At 48.7% G+C, this 25774-nt stretch overlaps 1 protein-coding gene across 1 annotated transcript in view; it reads right to left on the bottom strand.

The window, feature by feature from the left end:
- Window positions 1-25774, bottom strand: part of SHANK2 (SH3 and multiple ankyrin repeat domains 2) — a 669064-nt gene that overhangs the window by 620542 nt on the left and 22748 nt on the right. The window contains exon 2 of the mRNA XM_063670714.1: window positions 10823-11038. Coding sequence (XP_063526784.1) covers window positions 10823-10825 — 3 coding nt within the window. The 5' untranslated portion in view covers window positions 10826-11038. The remainder of the gene's footprint in view (window positions 1-10822; window positions 11039-25774) is intronic.

The raw sequence follows: 25774 nt of genomic DNA, 5'->3' as shown, positions 1-25774 counted from the left end.
CCCTTATTCAGAATAAGATGGATGCAAGCATGTAACAAACCACCTTAGGCCAGAGAAAGAACCACCCAAAAGGACTGGCAGAAACAATACACATCAATTACATAGGCCAGGAACAGTGTCTGTTCCCACCTCACCACTCCTGGGGCAGTGAACATACAGAAGGGTTTTGCCTCACTTAATGGGAAATAATCAGACATAGGCTGAACACTGCCATCATCCCACCCAATGAATATTCAAAGCAAGACCCAAAAGGATCAAGCTGTTTCTAAGTAACTTAACTAAATCCCCCTGCAAAAAAGCTCAAGAATATGTGCAGAAATCCAAAACACACAGGTCCAACAAGATTAAATTCCTATTTTATAATGTTTAGCAATAGAAAATTCAATTAATAAAACAATGAAAAATTATCACACATGCAAAGAAGAAAATATGACCCATAATAAGGAAAATAATCAATCAAAACTAAGCAAAAATACCAATGTTATAATTAGCAGACAAAGCATTCAAATCATATTAACTGTATTCTGTATGTTCAAAAAAGTAAGTGGCAACATGGAAAAAAATTAAACTTCCAAAGATAAAAACTACAGTATCTGAAGTGAAAAATACCCTGAATAGAATTAATGGCAAATTACACATCACACAAAAAGATTTGTGAACTTGAAGCCAGAGCAATAGAAACTGCCTAAAATGAAATACACAAAGAAAATAATAATAACACCAACAAATTATAATAAAAGAACAGAGTATCAGGGAACCCATGAAACAATGTCAAGCAGCCTAATATGTACATAGTTGGAGTTTCTAAAAAAAGAGGGGGGAACAGAACAAATATTTCTATTTTTGGCCAAAAGTTATTCAAATTTGATGACAACTATAAACTCCCAGCTTCACGAAGCTCAATGTAACCTAAGCACAAGAACCATAAAGAAAATTACACCAAGGCACAACATAACAAAATGGCTCAAAACCAAAAGACAAAATCTTTAAAAGCAGACTAGGGAAGGGAGACATGTTACATCCAGAAAACAAACTTAAGAACGACAGCAGATTTCTTGATGGAAATGATTCAAGTGAGCAGAGAGTGGATTGACATCTTTAAACGAAAAAAGTCAAACTAGAATTATATAAGCAGTGAATATATCTTTCAGAAATGAAGACTTTTCAGACATATAGTAGCCAAAAGAATTCACGACCAGGAGATCTGTCCTACAAGAAATGTTAATGGAAATTCTTGAGGCAGAAGAAAATGATACCAGATAAAAATATGAATTACACAAAAGAGTGAAGACGATCAGAAATGGTAAACCATGAGGCTAAATATGCAAGTTTTTCTTATTTAAACCCCTTTAAGACAACTGACTAAGCAGGAAAAAAATGTATCATGGGGTTTACAAGACATATAGAAGAAAAATATACAACAATAGCACAAAGGTTGGGGTGGGAAAATGGAAGCACATTATTGTAAAGTTCTTACGCTTACATGAACTGGTATAATACTACTTGATGATAAAAGTGTAGGAAGATAAAGATTTATGCTATAAACCCTAAACCAACCATTGAAAGAACAAAACAAAGAGTAATCACAGATAAACCAATAAAGATCAATGGAATCATAAAATTCTATTAATCTAAAAGAAGACAGAAAAAGAAGAAAAGCAGAAGAATGTAACAAAAAGAAAATAGTAAGATGACAGATTTAAATCAAACCATTATCAATTTTTCCATTAAATGTGACCCAACTCTAAGCTTTCTATAAGAAATGCACTTTAAACCAATAAGCCAATTCAAAAATAGGCAAAGAATTTGAATAGACATTTCTCCAAATAAAATATGCAAATCGCAAATAAGCACATGAAAAAAACATCCAACAGCATTAGTCATTTGGAGAATGCAAATCAAAACAACAACGAGATACCACTTTATATCTACTAAGAGGGCAATAACAATAATGATAATAATAAGTGGAAAATGACACATTTGGTGAGTATGTAGAGAAACTGGAACCTCATGCACTGCTAGTAGAAATGTAAATGGCGTGGCCACTATGGAAAATAGGATAGCAGTTTTCCAGAAGTTTAAATAGAGAGTAACATCTGATCCAGCAATTCCACTCCTAGTTATAAATCCAAAAGAATAGAGAGTAGGGACTTAAACAGAACTTTGTACATGAATGTTCATGGCAACAGTATTCACAAGCACCAAAAGGTGGAAACAACCCTTTCACCTGTCCATCAACTGATGAATGAATAAATAGAATGTGGTCTATCCATACAGTGGAATAAAACTCAGTCTTAAAAAGGAAGGAAATTCTGACACATGCTACAACATGCACAAGCTTTGAAAACATTATGCTAAATAAGCCAGACACAGTAGGAGACATCTTATATGATTCTACTTATATGAGGTACCTAGAATAGCCAAATTCATAAAGCCAGAAAGTAGACTGGTGGTTACCAGAGGCCAGAAAGAGAGGGGAGAGGAACTATTGTTTAATGGGCACAGAGATTTTGTGAAAAATGACAAAAAAAGTTTTGGGTATAGACAGAGTGGTGGTTACACAATGTTGTGAATGTAGTTAATACCACTGAGTCGTACACTCATGAATGGTTAAGATGGTAGATATTATGCTATGCACATTTTACAACAATTTAAAAAGTCTTTAAAAAGAACTATGCTTTAAAAATAAAGACAAATACAAGTAAAAAGTAACTGGATACAAAAAAGTATACTTAGTATTAATTTGGCCAGGCGCAGTGACTTACACCTGTAATCCCAGCACTTTGGGAGGCCGAGGCAGGTGGATCACTTGAGCCCAGGAGTTCAAGACCAGCCTGGCCAACATGGTGAAACACTATCTCTACTAAAAATACAAAAATTAGTTGGGAGTGGTGGTGCACGCCTGTAATCCCAGCTACTCAGGAGGCTGAGGTATGAGAGTCACTTGAATCTGGGAGGCAGGGGTTGCAGTGAGCTGAGGTTGAACCACTGCACTCCAGCCTGGGTGACAGAATGAGACTTCGTCTAAAATGAATGAATGAATGAATAAGATAAATAAAAGAATAAGTTAATATTAATCAAAAGAAAACTGGAGGATTATATTTTTTTCCAGAAAGCTGGATAAAAGGAAACATCCCAATGCCTTCTGTGATGCCAGTATTACCCCAATACAAATAAGAAAACAGACCAACATTCTTTATGAACACAGATGCAAAAAGTCAAAATAAAACAGCAAATCAAATCCAACAATATGTAAAAAGGATATTTCACAACCAAGTGTGATTTTGATCAGGAACTGATCAAATTTAACATTTGGTTCAACATTTGAAATTAACTGTTGATTTAACATTTGAAAATCAAAGCATACTAACAAACCATATTAACAAACAGAAGCTAAAAGCCCTATGAGTAGCTCAATAGTTGCAGAAAAAGCATTTCATAAAATCTAACACAGATTCGGGATAAAATCCCTCAGCAAAGCAGAACTGGAAGGGAGTCTCTTTAGCCTGAGAAAAGGCATCTCTGAAAAACCCACAGCGTCCACTGTATTTACATGGGAAGACTGAGAACCTCCTCCCTAAGATCAAGGACAAGGCTGAGGCGTCCACTCTCACACTTCTCCTAAGCAAGACAAGAAAAATACATAAAATGCATCCAGAGTGAGATGGAAGAAATAAAACCATCCTTGTTTGCAGAAGACATGATTGTCCCTGTAGAAAATCCATTGGAATCCTTGAAAAAACTACCAGAACAAGTGATTTTTAGCAAGACTGAAGAAGGCAATAGAAATATACAGCAATCAATTATATGTCTATGTAATTGCAATGAATGATTAGAAGTTGAAATGTTAAAACAACTCTGTTTACAAATGCCAACAGAAAATAAGACATGCTTAGGAGAAAATCTTGGCGAAAGATGTGAAAGATTTACACACTGAAAACAACAAAACACTGCTGCAAGAAACTAAAGATGACTCGATAACCAAGGTGCCACCTTGTGAAGCGAGTCTCAAAGTCCACCTTCATGCAAACCTCTGCTGGCCAATTAAGGTTACAGGACTTCCAGGCAGAGGACTTCCCAGGAGCTGACAACCAGCCTTCACGCTGTAACCTGCCTGCCACTTGGGAATGACAAGCATCTTGCTGAATTTCCCGGGGACAAATGTCATTATCTTCACTTTGCACTTGCAGAAAAACGTGACTCAGAAGCAAACAGCTCTGGGCATCCTTATTCCAGGTGTACCCACGACTACATCTTACTCCAGATGTGCCCACCAACACCTTGTTATTTATCAGAACAAACCACGGGGCACAGAATATGTGCTTTTCTTTGAACGGAGCCTACCTGCTGGCGTTTTTTATCAAGAGGTACAGGATAGAAGGAACGAGAACAGAGGAAGTGATTTCCAAAGAAAAATGTGGAGGAGGTGACAAGCTTTGTTAATTTATGGTCTGGGCAGTTAAAACAGCTTTTCCTACCAGGGTAGGAGCAGAGGGAAAGCAAGAAAACACGAAGTTCCTTACCCTGTGCCCATCTAACAATGCCTTGTACAAGAAGTCGACAGTGAAAGTCTAGGTTGCAAAGAAAAAAAGAAAACAAACCCCCACATACAAAGTTCAGTTTCTAATGAAAATAGATACAGGCTTCTAGAAAACATCTACAGATGGCATTTTTTTGAGGGGGGCGGTGGGGATGGCATGTTTGAACAAACCTGTCAATCCACGTAAACCACACCACACTAGCCCACACACCAATGTGGATCAAATGAATTTCAGCTCAGGAACTTACACTTTTAGGAAGTGCTGAAGCTACAACCCAAGAAGGATAGAATTTTTACCAGCCACCACTCTTAAATATACCACTGGAGAGGAAGCAAAAATTCACGGGGCAAGGTCAGACCATCGGACAGTCCCTCCCCTCCACCAACGCCCAAGAGGCACAACCCCGTCTGGCTGTCTAGTGTATTTCTGGCCATAAAGCAAGCTTCCACTTCCATGTGGCAAATCAGCCTTACCCCTGCTTGAAATCACACACAAAAAACAGCAGCAAAGGGATTTCATTTTTAATGCATATAAACACAAGGACAAACAGGAGAGGAGAAGCTGGGAAAGAAACCAGAGATGGCAGAAGATCTGTGAGTGCAACTGCTGCCGAGGGGAGGTCTGGAGAAGCCAACCAACTTGCAACACAGGAAGGCCCAGGAACTGAATTTCAGGTTCCTCCCGCTGAGCTGAAGGCAGGAAGCCTGATACAAAGTTTGTTAATAAGGTAGCACTTGGATCCCCTCAATACAGCCAGCTCCTCTCTCTCCACTACATCACTCTCATGTGCAAAGAAGCCACTGGGTAGCAAGTGGCACATGGCCTTTAAGAATGGCAATGACAGCTGGGCACGGTGACGTGTGCCTGCAGACCCAGCTGCTTGGGAGGGAGAGCAAGACATGAGGATCGCTGGAGCCCAGGAGTTCAGGGCCAATTTGGGCAACATAATGAGACTCTAAAAAAACAAACAAACAAAAAAACACAAAAAAAAGGCAATGGTCATATGACAATTCAGGATCTCAGAAGAAGGAAGCCAAGGTCAGAATCTCATCTTGACAACCCCAGTGTCAGAGAAAACCAATCGGAGTGGCCACCGGCAAGAGGAAAGGGTAGGTGCCATAGGCAGGAAAGGAAGCAGCAGAGGCCTCCAAGCAAGGCGCCCGCTCATGGTGAAACACTGCAATTCCCTACATCCAAAGCAACCGTGACACCGCATGCACAACGGAACCAGGACAACAAAGAGCTGCAGGTGTGGGGACGTGCCCAGGAATCCTCAATCCTGGACACTGTCAGAGCCACCTGGGGAGCAATAAGAGGTTCAGGTTCCCAGCTCCCCCAACCCAGATCTACTGAATCCGAATCTCCAAGGGGACAAGTGGGAAGAATATGTATTTTAGCAAGAAACCTACGATTCCAAGGGGCCACCTGGATGAAGCATCATGGGTGTGTCCAACCTTGCCGGAGGGGCAGGGCCCTGCAGCAACCCTGCCAGGGGGTCCCTCTCTATCCCCGTCTCCCCCTCATAGAGGACGGCTGTGATAACAAGTGTTTTCTCTCCTGAGGAGGAACAGAAATCTGCTTCCCAGCAAGTTCCAGAGGCTGGGGTCTTTTCCTTCCACAAGGCAGCAACTTCTTTAGGAAAAAAAAAAAAAAATCCTTCCAAACCTGGTCCTACTCCAGGTTCCCATGCCTGTAAGTAGCACCACTATCCATCTGCTAGGAAGAGATTGTTCTCAGGGCTCCTGAGTTTCTACACACAGAGCAGAAACAGTGCCTGTCTTTGTTCAGATGATCTTTTCAAATGTGCTTATAGATGGAACAGCCCTGAAGATGGATTTGTTTCTTGGGAATACCACGACAAAGTACCACAAACTGGAATTGAAGCAAAAACAGCAGAAATGTATCATCTCACAGCTCTGGAGGCCAGAAGTCCAAGATCATGGTGTGGGCAGGGTTGGTTCCTTCTGAGGCTGTGAGGAAGCATCTGCTCCAGGCCTGTCCCCCAGCTTCAGATGCGTGGCCTCAGGCATTCCTTGGCTGGTAGGTGACCATCTTCTCCCCATGTCTTCACACAGTCTTCCCTCCATGTCTGTGTCTGAGTTCCTCCTTCTGATAAGGATGCCAGTCATTCTGGATCTGGACCCATCCTAACATCTCATTTCAACTTGATCATCTGCAAAGTCCCTATTTCCAAAGAAGGTCTCATTCTCAGGTCAAGGGGTTAGGACTTCAACATCTTTTATGGGGAGCAGGGATGCAAGTTAACCCGTAACGGAAGATATGGTGTTTCCCTCTGGGGCAAACGGCAGACAGGCTCACTGTCTAGCATAAAATATTTCGCTTCCCTAAGCTCAATGTTTCTCTCCCACAGCACGCCCCATCATGCATGCAGGCATCATCCATGCCTCTCTGCATCACGGTGTGGGAATCAGGGCTCAGTAAACCAGCATGAAAACCCTGAGGCTCTGTCTAATGCTACTGGTGTGAGTAATAAACTCCTTCATCTCTGACCCAGGAGTCTTGTGTCTTCATGAAACTCTGGTGAGCTCACTTGTTAGCCAGCCAGGAGGGGAAATCTCAAAGCCTTCAAGGCTCTTGACAGTTTTGATGAGGAGGATGGGATACTCCCACAGGCATGGCTTTCTGGAAGAGGAAATAAAGAGGCTCTGCAGGCTGGGCTCCAGGATATGAGAACCCTCCCTGGATCGGGTAGCAAATGTTCTCGTCCAAGTGATGGAGGGACAAGAGGCAAGGGTGCTGGAGTTTCGAGGCTGAGGATGAGACCCTGGATGGAACAGGCTGCCCAACTGGTGCTGTGGGTGAGACTCACTCCCCACCGGGTGAGCAGAGAGGGGCTCCTATCAGGACAATGAGGCAGTACAACCCGCAGTCCCAGCTGTGAGGCCACAGGGCTGCAGCTGCTAGGCCAAGACTCTGGCATGCTTTAGAACGGTGTCAGCGAGGAGGCGCTTGCTTTTCAACGCAAAGCTCTAAGCAAACAGAAAACAGCAGCCCTTCATCTGGCTGTGCCCTGAGTAACCGTGACACTGCTAGAAATCACTACATCAATGCATGCGGCTCACAGGCACAAGGCCACTCTCCCTCTGCTCCCATGGATCCCTGACACCCCTCTACCCTGACTGCAGCTGCTGTAAGGAGAGAGATGACTCGGGGCAGGTGGCTCCATCCCCAAGGAACCCCAAAGACCACCCACGCCCACCCAGCATGCTGGGAAACTTCAGGGAGGGGAAGAGCTCCAGCTTTTAGGGCTCTGTTGGAGACAGGTGCCCAAGTCACAACCCCACCTGATCTCATGGTGGGAGATGGTACCTAGACCCAGCTGATGAGGCCAAGTTTATGGGGGAGAGGGAAGCTAACGTAACCTCGTCGGGGGAGAGGTTGGACCACGTCAATAAACTGGTTTTGTGGCCTCCACATCCAAAAGAACATGGGAAGGGGTGTGGTCTACGCCTGTACTTCCCCATTTCACACGGGCCACGAAGGACGCTCCTGATTTGGGAGCGCTAACTAGAGCCCCTGGGCTACAACCCTGATGACTCCATTAAGCTGCCCATCTCTGAGATTACCGACTGGGCAGAGGGAGACAGCCCCTCCCTGGCGGTGCCTGGACTTGCCTGGCACGGTTTCCAGGCACCCACCTGTCACTATGCTCTTTTTGAAACTGAGCATCTGATCCATGGAGGGAGGCCTTGTGATTTTCAGGCTTGATATTCCCATTTTGGGGTGGGCCAGCTCTGACTCAATGGCCCACAAGATAGGAAAGGCCCCACAAGCCCCGCTGGTCAAACAGCCATGGTCTATTCTATTCTACACTGAGGTCAGGCTGCACACAGAGGCATCCTGGCCCCCACGAAAAGCAGTGGCTCTCGCATCCATCACTTGAAACAATGTCGCTGGCTTCATGGGGCCCTCGATTCAGAGTTTGCCCCTGAATGTCGGGGCTGGGTTCACTGATGGTTCAACTATACTGAAGCCCAATGATACCCACTGGGCTTCAGTGGCTGCTCAACCTCAGGGCTAGCTCTGTAGAACTGCAGGTGCACACGGCCACGCCACTTAGCGGGCAGGACTCAGGGCCCTTCTCAAACCTGTGGCCAACTCTCCCCCTGATGAACTTGGTTATGTTTTTACTGACTCACAGGCAACTGCTGGCAGCAACCTCACTGTCTGGTCTGCTGCTTGGAACAGTCAGATTAAAGACGCCCTTCTTTGGGGCCACACGTTCTGGCAAGTCACGGCGGCTGATTGAACATTCTGGGTCAGCACGTAGATGCCTGAGCTAAGAGTCCATTTGTTCTTTGATGAGACTGAATAAGACCAAGCTGTTGACTGGGACTGCACTGCCCAGAGGCCACCACTACTATCCAGATGCACCATCATACCAGAGAGCACCCCATCCACCACTGCCTGGGCACAAAGCTAAACATTCTGTTCCTCACGCAGAGGCCACCTCTGCATGCCAGACTTGTGACTCCTGCCCACAGCTGTCCCGTCTGCCCCCCACCATGAGGGCAGGCCCATTGCTCCTGCCTCCTCTCAGCCAATCAACCATCTCAAAATGTGGTGCTTTCTCCACCAGGGGTACCGGTGGGGGCCTCACCAACACTGAGACCATTATAGGCTACCATGATGCTGTCCCAATACAATCAGCCAGCACTGGCCACACTGTTATGGTTGTTGAAACTCATCTGTAGCATGTCTTCAACTTTCCAGACCATCCATACTCAATGATGGTGTACCTTGTATCACAAAAGCCACTTGCCAGCAGGCAGAGCGTTGAGACACTCAAGGGACTGTCTACCCTCCCTACTCTCCACCCTTCCTACCCTCACCTCCTTCTGGTCCTTAGTAGAAAGGTCTGATCACTATATATGGCTAATCCAGGAAGGAATCATCTCCTCTTGGCCACATCCTGAGTAATGTCCAGAAAGAGAAGGATGGGGATTATATAGACCAACTGTGAAAACTCAAGGTTCCACCCTGACCATTCTTGGGCATGAAGCTTCTTTCTTCCCTCTAGCAGCGAGCCCAGGCTAGTCTGGTTGGTGCAGCCTCCAGGTGACTACCCAGCCAAACGGGGACCTGGAGGGTTCAAATCTCATTCCAGTTCAGCCACCTGGATTCTCCTGTTGACTGACATGGTCCTGGGTTGCAAGGACAACACACACTTGGGAGAGTGCACTGCTGACCATGTCCTTCCACAGTGACCCATATGGGACAAAGCGGATACAACGGGTCCTCCAGTTTTATAAAAATGCCTCTTGCACTTGACCCTTCAGAATGAAAGTCTGGGTGCAAGGAGGGGACAATCGAGGAAGAAGGTGAAGTTGCAGCTATTGTCACGAGACACCAATTTGGGGGGTGGGTGGGGAAAGAACAGCAACCCCAGAGCCTGGAGAGGGAGGGGGACATTAACAGTCTTGCCTGTCTCCCATGGCGCATTCCCCACAATGGAAAATACACTGGTACAGTAACGCCCCAAAAGTGTAATAAATTTCACTGACTGCTGGGTCTAGCACTCTCTGAACCCAATTTGATGCCCATTCACCTTACTCTTACTGAGAAATCTATCAGAACGCGCATGGGAGAACTTCAGTCCTGCACGTCCCAGACAAAACACAAGTCAACACCTGCTGATGTCTCCCCCAGCCCCACCTCCACTCCTGGAACCACTGGTCAGTCATTCGGTGGGGTGGACAAATGCCATCTGGCGTGGACACATTGAGCAGGTTGGACCTGCAGACTGAACTGAATTATTCTAACTGAACCAGGCGCCTTAAGGTCTATCAGTCATCCAGGAGTCCATGTTGGAGATACTGACAACCTCTATCCCCCATCCTATGGAGGTCCCTCTTGCGGGGGCTCCAGCAATTGTAAGCAACCCTTACTTTCCAGGGCACCGTGTGCCCACAGTTCTCCACTTCCTGTGTGGAAGCCAAGTGTCACCTTGCTTCCCTCCTGAGAACACGGACACTTGTACCTTAGAGGGGTCATAAGACACCTTCGGGTATATAAGCAGAAGCACTCCCTGCATGTCACATAGCCCTCGATCACTGAGAAGTTCCCTCCAAAGTGGAGCTGCCCTCAGTGACTTGGTTAACTTTTCGGGTTAGTGGCACATTATTTACGTGAACGATGCAGACAGCTATCTATAGGAGACATCTAACTAGAAAAGGTTGGAGGAAACGTGTCCCAGGACTTAGGGAAGGTGATCAATGCCACTACCTCAGCCCTCGGCATTCAGCCCAGCCTCAACTCACCATCCAGGAGCATCACAGATGACAGGATTGCCCTTGACAACTTCTTTGTGGTTCAAGGCGAAGTCTGTGCAATTGCCGATTCCTCCTGCCGTAGCTGGTTTATTAACACATGCCGCCAAGTGGAAAGGTCAACAGAAACTTATGGAGAAAGCAGCTTGGTTTCTAAGGGGACCCTGAAGCCTTATGGGATTTGCTCAGCTGGCTGGATCCAGGAACCTGGAAGTCACAATTGAGGTTAATACTGCAATCCTGTTGGCTGTCGTTTAATTAAAGGCTGCATGAGACAAATGGGGTGGATTTGGTCCCAATCTGTCCGTTAGATTAATCAGCATGGCCAACAGAATGGCACACTCGGGAAAATTTGCCAGGATGATACAGACATGAGGGGTAGATATTGCTCAGGAACAGCTCTTCATGGGTTTCTCATGTTTTATTCAGCACAGTTCATGGGTTTCTCGTGTTTTATTCGGGACAGTTCATGGGTTTCTAGTGTTTTATTCGAGACATTTCATGGGTTTCTCGTGTTTTATTCGGGACAGTTCACGGTTTTCTCGTGTTTTATTTGGGACAATTCATGGGTTTCTCGTGTTTTATTCGGGACAGTTTATGGGTTTCTCATGTTTTATTCAGGACAGTTCATGGGTTTCTCGTGTTTTATTCAGGACAGTTCATGGGTTTCTCATGTTTGCCCAGGAACCATTCTACATGGGTTTTCATGTCAGGAATGTATAGACCCAGGCAGAAGCCTCGGTGGGAGGCAGTACCTGGTGGGTTTCTCTTGTTCTGTGTGTTGTGTGGGCAGAGGCACTGACTCTGCCTTTTTCTGGCCCATCCTCTAAGATGTTTGTACAGTGAGCAGCCTTGGAAGTTAGAGACAGTGTCTTCCTCTGGAGCAAAGGGCAGGTGTGCTGAGGTCATCCTTTATCAAGGATTCTATTTCCCTAAACTCAGCGCTTCCCTCCCACAATGCAACACGCTGTGCATGTGGTGCCTGGTGGCCTTCCCTGCACTGTCCTTGGAAATGCTCTTCCTACTGGTGTTGCTGTGAGGAAGAAACTGACCTTCATCTCTGATCCAGAGACTTCGTGTCTTCTACCGATATCACAAAACTGAGGCAGGCTAACCTGGTGGGTCAAAGGTCAGACCCCACACAGTCCTTGCCACCACCCATTTGCTCCTCCCATTAGAAACTAAGACATCACCCGAGACGTTTCCGTCTGCCTCTGCCCTGTTATCCCAGCCACTCCTGAGACCTGGTGATCTTGCCACCCCCAACTCTCTCACATCCTGCCGAGACCTCCCCTTAGTATCCCTTGCTGGTGTCACTCTGGTCATGGACCACTGGAGCTGCCCACTCACCATCCTACCCACATCTGCCTAGCCCCTTCCAGCATACGCCTGAGAAGGTCAGCCCCAAATGCCCTCAGCAGCCCATGCCCAGGCCTCAGTACACACCATCCCTCAGCAAGCTGAGTGTTCCCAACCAGGACCTGCTGAGGTCTCTCCAGACACAGGATCCCCTCCCTCTGGGGAGAAGGACTTCAGGGCAAGGCAACATGAAAACACTGCGAATATTTACAGTGGACGTACGAAAAGGCACAGGAATACTGAGTAACTGAAAGGCAGAAATAAACGAGGCCCCATGAATTACCCTGGCAACCAGGTACAGCCACGAAGACGATGCAATTCACTGTGCCTATAACCCAAAGTCAAGATGAAACTGAGGTATGGGCCGAAATACACTGTTGCCCACCACACCCCTTCTCATCTGCTGAGGGCCTGCCACGTCCCTGCACTGTGCTGGGTGCTGGCCTCACTGAGATGACTACAACCACCTCCAAATGGAACTCAGGCCTATGTGGTCTCTCAGGGACCCTGACCTTCTCTCTGGCAGGGGGTCACCCCTCACACAGGCAAGTGATGGGTCAAGGTGGGTGGGAGCAAACCCTGGGGTTCTCTCAACACAGCAGGAACGGGCACCAGCTCCACGGCCCCCCACTCCCACCTGGATGGAGTCCCAGGAAACTGCCCCACCACAGAGCAACAGCCAGGACACAGCAACCACAGACGGCCAGGGAAGACGGAGCTTCCGGCTCCCATGACGAGGCTCTCCGGGTTGGGTTGTGAAATAGTCACATCTGCCATTCTCGGCTGAAATCCCCAACCACTCATTCCCTCTCCCTCCCCCTGTTCCAGGTTCTCATTCCTGAGCCTCCTCCTGGCCACCCCGGCTTCCTGTCATCCACCAGCAGGTGTGTGATTCCCCCAGGGGCTCCCAGGCCCCGTTCTGCTCCATTTCCAGGCTCAGCGGTGCTGTTCAGGGCTTATTCCAGTCGCTGGTGCCTCGCTGGTGACCAGTCAGTGCCTGTGTAATTGACAAACTCTACCAAACCTCAGAGAGTTTCTCAGTAGAGAGAGTCACCCCAACTTTATTCTTTTTTATTCTTTTTTTTCTTTTTTTTGAGATTGAGTCCCATACCCTGTTGTCCAGGCTGGAGTGCAGTAACACAATCACGGCTCACTGCAGCCTCAACCTCCCAGGTTCAAGCAATCCTCCCATCTCAGCCTCCTGAGTAGCTGGGACTACAGGAGCGCAACCCCCACACCCAGCTAAGTTTTTCTATTTTTTGTAGACTCAGGGTTTCCCCATGTTGCCCAGGCTGGTCTCAAACTCCTGGGCTCAAGCAATTCGCCCGCGTTGGCCCCCCAAAGTGCTGAGCATGAGCCACCGTGCCTGGCCACAGTCCCAACTTTACCATGAGCCCACCAACACTCAGAGAGGACAAGCTCTGTATCCGAGGCCAGCAGGTCTCAGGGACAAACTCCATGTCCAGAGCGCCCCTCCCGAAGCCTGTGCTGCTGCCCTTGGGGGTGAATGAACACAAGAAAGGCTGCAGCTGAGGCCTGGGGAAGCTCTTCTGCCAGCCTGGCTTCAAAGCCCCAGCACCTGCGGGATGGTTCACCCCGATTGCTAGGACAAGAGGGACACAGTAAGGGAGCTGAGCACTCCGAGCACGAGGGCCCAGCCCAAGCGTCCAGTAGCACGGTGAAGAGCACAGCTGACTTGCTCCCCGCAGCCCAGCCCTTATCTGCGAGGAAGCTCCAAGTCATCCACACATAGGTCGACCAACAGCAGAGACGTCCACCTGCAGGGCCCCAACCCCACGACTGAAAAAGAAACCAGCCAAGCACAGGCACTGCTGCCCAAACTGCCCAGTGGCTACGGCTGCCATTGTTCTAGTCTCCGCTGTTATCCAAGCTGGCCTTGGACTAGAAGATGCCCTTGCCCCTTTGGAGCAGAGGGGAAATGCTTTTGCAGCTGCAAACGTGGGCGTTGTTGGCGGCAGCTTCAGAAGGCTTTCGCTTCTTGTGTTCTCCTTTCAAGTAATCAATAACCAGGCCCTAGAGGCAGCGGTGCTAAGTACTTAGCAAGGGGACAGCGTGAGACTCCATCCAGACCCTTAAGCATCTCGGCACCCGTCTGCCGCACTCCTGAACTAACCCCTGCGACGGGAGAAAGGGACGTCTATGCCACTTCTCAGAGGAAGTGTGGCTCACCATTGTCTGGAAAATGAGGCCTTGGAACCAACAGATGGTTGATGGGGAATAAGAGAAAGTGCGTCACCACCCACCAAGGCATGAGGCCTCTGCAGGGAACCAGGCTCTTAAGGCCTCTCCTCCTTCTGACAACGTATGTGTAGAAGTGCGTGACGTCCTGCAGGGCGTGACAGAATGCCAGGACATGGGAACAAGGGCTGCACACAGGCGTTGGGAGGAGGCTTCTGCAGGTCAGGCAGAGCCGAGTCCCAATCCCACGGCTCCACCCTGGGCTGCGTGGCCTGCGTGAAGCCGTCATTTCTGTCTCAGCCTCACTTTCCCCATCTGGAAGGTGGATGTCCAACCCCTGCGGTGCTGGAGAAGGCCATTGTGAAGCTTAAATGTGAGGTATCTCTGGTGTGTTTGCGCACACATATACATGCATGCGTCCCTTTCTCCCATTGCATGGGAGAAAGGGACGTCTACGCCACTTCTCAGAGGAAGTGTGGCTCACCAAGAAATATCTCACACCAGAGATACCAGGCACAGTGGCTCACGCCTGTAATCCAAGACTTTAGGAGGCTGAGGCAGGAGGATCACTTGAGCTCAGGAGGTTAAGGCTGCAGTAAGCCACGATTGCACCGGCGCACTCCAGCCTGGGTGACAGAGCAAGACCTTGTCTCAAGAAAAAAGAAAAAAATATGCAAAAATGAACGCAGCACACTCAGCTGTATCCCCATCCATGCTATGTCTTCGTTCACAATTTAGTACTGACACAACTGTGTGTTATGAGGGAGACAGGACGCTGCATATCATCTCAGATGTCTTCGCTTGGGCTACCGTACAAAGCCCCACAGATAGGGCAGCTTACGCAACAGACATTCATTATCTCACATCCTGGAGGCTGGAGTCCGCACAGGGCTGGGTCCTCCTGAGGCCTCTCTGCTTGGCTTGCAGACACCACCGTCTCACTGTGTCCTCACAGGGTCATCCCTCCACGCAGGTCTGTTTCCTCATCTCCTCCTCTGTTTTTTGTTTTGTTTTGTTTTGTTTGGAGATAGGGTCTCACGCTGTCTGTCGCCCAGACTGGAGTGCAATGGCGTGATCTCGGCTCACTGTAACCTCCGCCTCCCAGGTTCAAGGGATTCTCCTGCCTTAGCCTCCCAGTAGCTGTGACTACAGGCATGCACCACTACGCCTGGCTAGTTTTTGTATTTGTAATAGAGACAGGGTTTCACCATGTTGGCCAGGCTGGTCTTGAACTCCTGGCCTCAGGTGCCTGCCTCAGCCTCCCAAAGTGCTGGGATTACAGGTGTGAGCCACTGTGCCCAGCCCTTAACTTTACTTTTTTTAAGATGGAGTCTCGCTCTGTCACCCAGGCTGGAGTGCAGTGACGTGATCTCAGGTCACTGTAACCTCCACCTCCTGTGTTCAAGTGATTCTCCTGCCTCAGCCTCCTGAATAGCTGGGACTACAGGCGCACAATACCACACCTGGCTAATTTTTGTATTTTTAGTAGAGATGGGGTTTCACCGTGTTGACCAGGCTGCTCTCAAACTCCTGGCCTCAAGTGATCCACCCACCTCAGCCTCCTAAAGTGCTGGGATTACAGGCATGAGCCACCACGCCCGGCCTTCATCTCATCTTCTTATCAGGACACCAGCCCTTTGGATTAGGGTCCATCCATATGACCCCAACTTAACTTGATTACTTGTCTCCAAATACAGTTACATTCTGTGGTACTGGGGGTTAGAGGTTCAACTTAGGAACTCAGGAAGGGGACACAGTGCAGCCCATGACAACTCTCCACTCTGTTCTTCATGACCTGTGGTGACCAGGCTCCTTGAAGACTGTTGGGCTGTGACTATGCGAGCCCATTGACCAATACGTCAAACAAAACTGCTACTTTATGTCAGAATCCACATTTGTGATGCTTGTACCTCTGTCACTGCCTGGAACCCTGTTTCCTGAATGGGGCAGGATGACATCGGAAGGTCCCAGGCTGTCCCCACTGTAATTAGAAAGACCAGAACCTGAGCCTTTATGAAGATATTTTAAATGAAAAGAAACACGAGGTCCGGGTGAAAGGAACCACGTGCCCCATCCTGGGTGGAAAAGCCTCGCCTTTCCCAGGAAAATGACCTAATCAATCCAATTTCATACTCTCTGTCTTCAGTCATTACTGGAATATTCACTTACAAATGCAAATTGCAAAGAGATCTATATTCATCAAGGCTTTCTTTTTCCTAGAGAGCTTATCAAGCTATCGGAGGCTATCAGCTCGTAAAGGTGATAGAAAAAGGCGAGACCCAGAGAATGCGATCATGCCTGCTTAATTACATCGCAGGCAGGGTGCTCGAGGAAAAGATGAAGCGCCTTGTATAAAATACTGCATCTTTAATGGGGGAACCTTCCTTGTCAAAGGCAAACATCCAATTCAAACAAGAGCTGGTACAGCTTACTCTTCCTCCTTTAAAGAAGTCTGCAAAACCAAACCTGGCTGTCTGGAAAGTACTAGAAAAAGAGAGAAATAAAATCCTTCCTCTCTTTATTGCCATGTTAGATACACAGAGACAAATGGCCTCCAGGCAATGCAGACACACAATTCTGCTAAAGCCAGATTCCTCCACCAATCATACTAATAAATCAACTCAAACCAAAGGTACGGGCCCAAGTGATGGTCACACTCACCAGAACCGGCTGAGAGGGCTTCTGTGGCGGGTCTGGAATCCCAGCCCATGGGTTCTGGGGCCGTCTCATCAGAGCCTTGCAGCAATTCTAAGAGGAGTGTGTGTGTGCACACGCATGCATGTATATGTGTGCACAAACACACCAGAGATACCTCATTTCCTGGGCTCCCCTATGATCAGCAGAGCTGTTCCATATCCCAGGGCTTGACCTTGAGCTGGACATGCAAACATCTCATGACCCCATCCAGAGGAGGGGTTGAGGTCTCTGTCATAACATGAGATAACAGGCTGGAAAGAGCCACAATTTCTGAGGTCAAAGGGCACTGGCGTGACTGTTAGGACCGGAGTCCCCATCCCACGTGCCCCCAGCCACTGCCTGCCCCCCGTCCAGAGCTCTCCAGCCTGCTCTGGCCCTGGGCGACTGCACGAGTTGGCCACGGCTGCTGTGGCAAAGCGTGCAGACCAGGCAGCTGAAACCACAGGGACACACTGTCCCACGCCCCTGGAGGCCAGGAGTCCCAGGTCCAGGCAGGGTGGGTTCCCTCTGCAGGCACAGATTGTTCCAGGGCCCTCTCCTTCGCCTGGGCACTGCCATTTTCCCTGTGTCTCTATACAGCTGTTGTCTTCTAAGGACACCAGTCACAATGGATCAGGCCCCACCCTACTGGCCTCATTTAACTTGATTACCTCTTTAAAGACCCTTGCTCCAAATAAGGTCACATTCTGAGTACTGGGGGTTAGAGCTTCAACCCGTGAACTTGCGGGGACACAGTTCAGCCCACAGCAGTGCCGCTGGAGGGAAGGGCTGGGCCAAGGGCAAGATCGTTCCCATTTTCCATGGAAATCAAGGCACAGAGAGATCCCCAAGCCTTACTGACACCAAACACATCACCACCCACTGCAGGATGGGGTGGACAGCAGGTATTCGGGTAACCCAGAGAAAGTTTTGTGTTCAAAGTGACCTGAGGCCACATCTGGGGATGCTGGTCTGTAGGTGGCTGTTCTGATGGGACCACAGTTACGGGGACAACTAAGCAGTGGGTGCCCGATGGAGTTGATGTCATGAACAGACCCCAGCATCAGTGCCAGGTGTGAGGGCTGAGACCCGGGGACCTGGGCGTGGGGGCTGCAGGAAGTCGGGGCAGGCTGCCACTGCCTCAGCCCCACTCTCTCTGTGGCCTCAAACCCCAACACCACTCACTTGCACTTCTTTAAATCACCTCACCTTTGTGTCAACTGAGAATTAAGCCACAAAACAGGATGTTAACAGCTGGATCCAAAGAGCAGGTGCCGATGGGAGAGGGGCAGGTACAGACAGACACAGAGAACAGAGTACCAGTGACCAAGGAAGTGGATGCTAAGTGACACGCGGGTGTGAAGGGGCTGAAGAAATGGCCACATGTCTTCAGAACCAACCTGCAAGTAATTAAGATGTCTAAAGACCGCAAAGAAACGCAAAAGAGAACCAGACCATTAAAGTGAGCTCCAAACTTCCTGGCAAAGTGTGCTTGACAGAATAATCCAGGCTTCCATAACTCGAGCAGGGGCTGGTGGACAGCAGGACCTGGCCCTCTGCAAATCACAGAAGACCTGCTACGGCTGCAGAGAGCAAGGACCGTGAGGAAGAAGCAAATCCTGGGTCCCAGCGCTACACCCACCCCAGTCAAAGGTCAACTCCAGCTACTTAGACAGAAGGTCCAGTCTGCTTCCTTCGTGGGTCAATGGTTTACAATCCCAAGAAGGCTTAAACCTGAGAACAGACATGAAGAAAGAAACCAAAGCCACCTGACACGTGTTGTATGTAAAATCCAGAAATAAGACTCACTTTTTACGTAGGGCACCTATTTATATTTAGTATTAAAAAGTGCCTAACTGGCCGGGTGCGGTGGCTCACGCCTGTAATCCCAGCACTTTGGGAGGCTGAGGCGGGAGGATCACGAGGTCAGGAGATCGAGACCATCTTGGCTAACACAGTGAAACCCCGTCTCTACTAAAAATACAAAAAATTAGCCGGGTGTGGTGGCGGGCACCTGTAATCCCAGCTACTTGGGAGGCTGAGGCAGGAGAATGGCGTGAACCCGGGAGGTGGAGCTTGCTGTGAGCCGAGATCGTGCCACTGTACTCCAGCCTGGGCGACAGAGCGAGACTCCGTCTCAAAAAAAAAAAAAAAAAAAAAAAAAACAAACTGCCTAACCAATTAATCTTGTCATCACAGCCAAAATATGCAGGTGAATGATTGATGGAGACATGAAATTTTATACTGAAAGCATAATTTTAAGAAAAGTGAAAACATTTCTTAGATGTTTCAGAGAATTTAAGATTCCCATTTTCAGTATATTGCAATTAATAAGGATTATTTACATACCTGAAACAGAGTTTTTGCATAGAATTTCAGGAATTCAGGTTTGTAAATGAGATCACACTGTAATCAGAGGCCCACTCTTTAAGGATCATAAAATCAACTAGACATAAATAGAGAAAACCTTGCAAAATTAAATTTACAAACTTTAAGAAAAGTAAGTTTTTGAATGTATCAGTCTAATAAATTAAAAGTTTAATGCTAAAATCACACATAACAAAAAAACTCTTTTCTGAGGGGAAATCTTCCCTTGAGGAACAAGAAAGGACCTGGTGTTGGTACCTGCCCGCCATAGAGGAGAGTCAGTCATAAAAATACATGTGATGGGCCGGGTGCAGTGGCTCACACCTGAAATCCCAGCACTTTGGGAGGGAGAGGCAGGAGGACGGCTTGGGCCTAGGAGTTCGAGACCAGCCTGAGCAACATAGTGAGACCCTGTCTCTACAAAAATATTTAAAAATTAGCCAAGCATGGTGGTGTGTGTCTGGGGTCACAGCTACTTGGGAGGCTGAGGCAGGAGGATTCCTTGAGCTCAGGAGTTTGAGTCTGAGGCTGCAGTGAGCCATGATCACACCACTGCACTCCAACCTGGGCAACAGAGCAAGACCCTGTCTCAAAAATAGATTAATATATATGTGAATAAATGGATGGTTCTTAAATTCTAGCTACATGCTTTAATCTACCCAAGGCTCTCAACCCACCTCTGGATTTTTTTTTTTTTCTTTTTCTTTTTCCCAAGACAGTGTCTTGCTCTGTTACCCAGGCTGGAATGCGGTGGCGTGATCTTGGCTCACCACAACCTCTGCCTCCCAGGCTCAAACAGTTCTCCTATCTCAGCCTCCCAAGTAGCTGGGATTACAGGCACACACCACCACATCCAGCTATTTTTTGTATTTTTAGTAGAGACGGGGTTTCATCATGTTGGCCAGTCTGGTCTCTAATTCTGGACCTCATGATCCGTCCATCTCAGCCTCCCAAAGTGCTGGGATTACAGGTGCGAGCCACTGCACTTGGCCCTGCCTCTGGTTCTTTCTGCTAAAAAGGGAGAGAGACTACCAAGGTCCTAGAAATGTCAAAGGCTCTCTGGCACGACAAACCAGGGGTCTACCCGGACGCCCTCCCCCGCATGGCTCACAAAGACCCATCCCTGCCGGATGCAGTGGCTCACACCTATAATTCCAAAACTTTGGGAGGCCGAGGCAGGCAGATCACCTGAGGTCAGGAGTTTGAGACCAGCCTGGCCAACATGGTGAAATCCTGTCTCTACTAAAGATACAAAAGTTAGCAGGGCATGGTGGCAGGCGCCTATAATCCCAGCTACTCAGGAGGCTGAGGCATGAGAATTGCTTGAGCCTGGGAGGCAGAGGTTGCAGTGAGCCGAGATAGTGCCACTGCACTTCAGCCTTGGTGACAGAGTGAGACTCTGTCCCCCCCCAAAAAAAAAAGACCCATCCCTGCTCTCAGCATTTATTGGATGAATGCCCTCACGTGCCTAGCTCTCTCCCTAAGGGCTTGAGACCTCACATTGAACAAAATCAATACCAACCCCAGCATGCAACCCTGCTCAGGCCTGTCTCAAAAACACATTAATAAATAAGCAAATAAGTGTGATGGTTCTTAAGTTCTAGCTCAGTTCTTTATCTAGGGTTAGCCCTCCCTGGTGCCAGGCAAGCTGAGGCCGCCAACACCCTACCCCATGAGGCCATCTTCTTCTCTGTCTCTCCATCTGGGCTAATTCCACCTGCTCCATCAGATGGTGAATCCTGGGGAGATGGATCCCTCCCGTTGGTTTCAGATTTTAGATCTTGTCTGCATCTTCTGAAGAGAACCTGGCAGGCATTTTATTTTATTTTTTTGAGACGGAGTCTCACTCTGTCACCCAGGCTGGAGGGCAATGGCACAATCTTGGCTCACTGCAAGCTCCGCCTCCCAGGTTCACGCCATTCTCCTGCCTCAGCCTCCCAAGTAGCTGGGACTACACTGGCAGGCGTTTTATAAATCACTGTTGATTAACCAAAAGGCCATTTCTGAGCCACATCGCTTACCCATGCTCAGCCCCAAGGAAAGGGCATTTAAAGCAAAGAGTCCCAACCCCAGCCAGGGAAGAAGGAGTTGGGTACCCTGGCCACAAACTCCGACGTCAGAGAAGTCCAAGTTCAAACACAGGGCAGTCACTGCTAAGGATGGTGAAAGAGCAGCAGTTGCCGAAGCTTCACTCTGTGTGCCGTTTCGGGTCAGCTCCACACCCAGCCTTCAAGGACAGCGGCTTGAGTTTGCATTTTTGCCTTGCTTTTAATTAATTTTTTTTTTTTTTAGAGATGGGGTCTCACTATGTTGCCCAGGTTGGTCTCGAATTCCTGTGCTCAAGAGATCCTCTCACCTCAGCCTTCCAAAGTGCTGGGACTGCAGACATGAGCCACCACACCCGGCCACTTTTGCCTTTGTATGTTATGAATATTGTGGCTGGTGCCGGGGCCTCCTGCCCAGCATCTGTCCCAACAGGACCGTGACCCCAGTTAGGATCGCCCCCTGCGGGGACTTTGGAGGGGCTGGCAGCTCTCGGGTTAAATAATTCCATTCTCCCAGCCAGAGACAGGCTGAGGAAGGCTCATGCCATATGAGGAGCGGTCTCTAGAGGGGCCTCCAAGAAGGGTTTCTGCAGCCTTGAGAGACAGTGCCACAGGCAACAGGCCTTCTCTTCCCCAGGACCCTGTCAGGAACATCCCACTACCATACCGTGAGTCCACGAGCTGTAAGGGGTGAGACCACAGCTGACCTCGCAGACGCCGTCCCCCGCCAACCCCCATCCATGGCTGGCTCCACACCACACTGGGGATGGGCCGAGACCAGACTCCCTTCCACGTCAGTCCCACCGGGGCCCCCTCCCATCCAGCAGATGTCCTGGAGATTCAAAATCCAGAAGGCAGCAGTGAGCCTCTGAGGCAGATGTCTCGTGTCTGTGGGCAAGTGAGGCTGCGAGGTGGCGGGGTCTTCGAAGGCAGAGTTGGTTCTGGATCCTGCACTGGCGGCCATGGCTCGTGGAGGCAGAGTTGGTTCTGGATCCCGCACTGGCAGCCGTGGCTCATGGAGGCAGAGTTGGTTCTGGACCCTGCACTGGCGGCCATGGCTCATGGAGGCCCGAGCATCCCGTGGCAGGCTCCTTAGGCTGCAGCTTTGAGAGGTGCCTGTGATGCTCAGCCCAGCATCGATGGTCATGACCAGGCCCATTTCCTCGAATTCCACCCCATTCTGCTCAGTCACCTGCCACCATGCCACAATGGACACGGGGCGGAGGCATATTCAACGATGTGGCCCGGAGCCCACAAGTGAGGCACTCCAGGCCAGGGGGCGTAAGGGACCCCCCAAGAAGGTCCAGAGACCAGAGACAGTCTCAGGAGCTACCAGTCACTTCCCTTACTCACAGGAACTGTAGGTCAGCATTCTCAGCTCTGCCACTTGCTGTGTGACTTTGAGAAAGTCACCAGACCTCTCTGAACCTTAGCCCCTCCACCTGTAAAATGGGAGCTTTACTTCCCACCTCACAAGGCAAATCCACAGAAGTCAGCCTCTGCAGATGTGAACAAGCCGCATATTAAAATAGAAGACTCAGCCACAAACTGTGTCACTACCTGGAGGCAGCCAGGTTTGCTCCAGGCAAATGGGCAGGCAGGAGCCAGACCGAATGAAATGTGACCTGCCGTAGAGGCAATACCCGCAGCTACACGTGACCGCTCAGTCAAAATGAAGGTTGCAGTCACACCCCAGGAAGAGGCACTTCATGGATGGGAGGAAGACACAGCAGCAAAGGTGCCCTGGCTCTCAAAGCCTTCACTAAAACGTGCACACTCCCCAAGTAGCAGCCCACGCAAAGCAGCTGCAGCCTCGAAGGGAGCATGCAGGAAAGCCGTGACAAGCCGGCCACTGCCCCTAGGACCTGAGCCCAGTGGATGTCCTTGAAGCAGCTGGGTCGTCAAGAACCATGAAAGGAAAGCTGGCAGCACAGACACCGCACCCTGCCATAGGGAATCCTAATCCCCTGCGCTGGAAAGACCGAGGACGACGTTGGCCAGACATGCAGACCCTGTAGCCATGAGCTGCTGGGGACAGAGTCAGGGGTATTAAGGATTCAAGGAGACAGCAAAATGCCAGGCAGGAATCCCCTCTGGCAAAGAGAATGATGCTTCATTTCCAAATAGATTAATCTCTCAAAGGCAGACATGGTTTTGTCTTTTAGGGCATTTGTTTCCTTAGCAATTTTTTAGACAGATAAAATTCACATAACATAGAATTTACCACTTTAAAGTATTTAATGGTTTTTAGCCATGTTGTGTAACCATCACCACTATCTAATGCCAGGACATTCTCAGCATCCCACATGGAAACCCTAAACCCATTAGCAGCCACCTCCCAGCCTCTGGCAACTGCTAGTCTATTTTCTGCCTCTATGGATTTGACCATTCTGGACACTGTGGATAAATGGAGTCACATCACACATGGCCTCTGTGTCTGGCTCCTTTCACCACACGTAATGTCCTCAAGGTGTATCTATGCAGTAGTCCTCATCTGTAATCCATTCCTTTTCAGGCTGAGTCACAACCCATCACATGGGTACACCACACTGTTTATTTATTACTCAGCTGACGGACATCTGACTGATTCCAGTTTTGGGCTATTATAAATAACGCTACTATGAGCATGTATGTAAACATTTTCACTCGTACCTATGATTCCATTTCTCTTGGGGACACACCCAGGAGTGGAACTGCTGGCTCATGTGCTAACTCCACGTTTAACTTCACTCTACCTTTGACTTCACTCTACATTTAACGTAAGTCTACATGTAACTTCACTCTACATGTAACTTCACTCTACATGTAACTTCACTCTACATGTAACTTCACTCTACATGTAACTTCACTCTACATGTAACTTCACTCTACATTTAACTTCACTCTACATTTAACTTTTTTTTAGGACTTGCCAGACCATTTTCCTCAGTGGCAGCCATGTGTTAACCAATACCATGGGTATGGCTCAGATAGTAATTCTGTTCCCACTGCTGTCATTTTGTCTTCAAGCCTTTATCTGCATGCTCAGTCAGGAGCTTCACACCGTGGTCAGATGTGTTTGTCCTCAGTCACCAGACCACAGAGAGGTATCAAGTCTCAATTAATACACACACACACACACACACTTCAGATCTTTATTTTAGTGACTGTCATATGGGGAAAACCCTACGTGTAAATAAAGGTGTGTGCTCAAAGCTTTGTTCAGTGGTGCATTCAACCAATATTGGGCACCTGCAATGTGGCAGGGCCTGCCACGGGCCCCGAGGATGCATCAGTGAACAACATAAAGTCCCCACACCGACCTCCCCAGAGACATCAAAGAGACAGACACGATAGTGACGGTTTAAGACAATTAGCAGTGCCCAAAAGTTCCTCCCAAGATGGAAAATTAATCTTCCAATCAGGCCATGGGGAGCTCCTGCAGATGACATGCATTCATCTCCCTCAACCGTTCCTTCTCCACAGCAACTACGTGCCCTCCCCTGTATTCCAACTTGACAAAGCCGTGGAAATCTGAGGCACTGCAAAGAGAGAGGCCTCGGCTACGAGAAGCACCTCTGCTCTCGTGGATACATGAGATCCATTGTGATCCTGAGGACAAGCACGTCTTTCCACGCCTCGGGAGAGCTGTGCTGCCCGCCGCTGCCTGCCCGGAGATTGCGCCGAGCTGGTGTGTGCCACAAAGGGTGACACCAGGCTGTGTCCACTGCACTCCAATGCCATGATGGTCGGAGCTGCTGCTGCTACTCACCTGGCCACAGATGGCGGTCACCTGCACAGCAGGGGCTCGTGAGTGAGGGTCCCTATGAGCCGGTTCTCTTTCAAGCCCAGACACCAATGACCTCACTTTTAAGATAAATCCAGTGACTGTTGCCATTTTACAGGTAAGAAAAGCAAGGCTGAGAAGTATAGGTCACGGGTTCATGGCCACAGAGTGGATACAAAGCAGAGACTTGTCCACGCCCAGCACACAGACTCCGAGGGTAGTGGGGCTGGCTTTGAAGTCCAGAAGGAGCACGTCGTCTCCCACCGGGGGATGGGGGATCAGTCTGTGGGAAGGAGGCAGGGACGAGGCACCTACTCCAGTTCCTCCAGTAGCCCTGACATAAGGAACAAACCTGCCTCCCAGAACCTGCCCAGTGGCTTCTGTCAATGCCAAATTTCAAAGGCACAGCTGTGAGCCCTCCAAATGGATTAGGGTCCCCTGTTCTACAGGATACTGACCAATTATTGTTATTTGTACAAGTCCTGGTTTATCTGATTCTCTGATTCTTCAGAGCTGTGTGAAAGAGGGGTG

Source organism: Pongo pygmaeus, chromosome 9 (genome assembly GCF_028885625.2).
Source record: "Pongo pygmaeus isolate AG05252 chromosome 9, NHGRI_mPonPyg2-v2.0_pri, whole genome shotgun sequence".
Classification (NCBI taxonomy): Eukaryota; Metazoa; Chordata; class Mammalia; order Primates; family Hominidae; genus Pongo; species Pongo pygmaeus.
The sequence above is the reverse complement of the archived record's forward strand: the minus strand, read 5'-3'. Positions and strand labels throughout refer to the sequence as shown.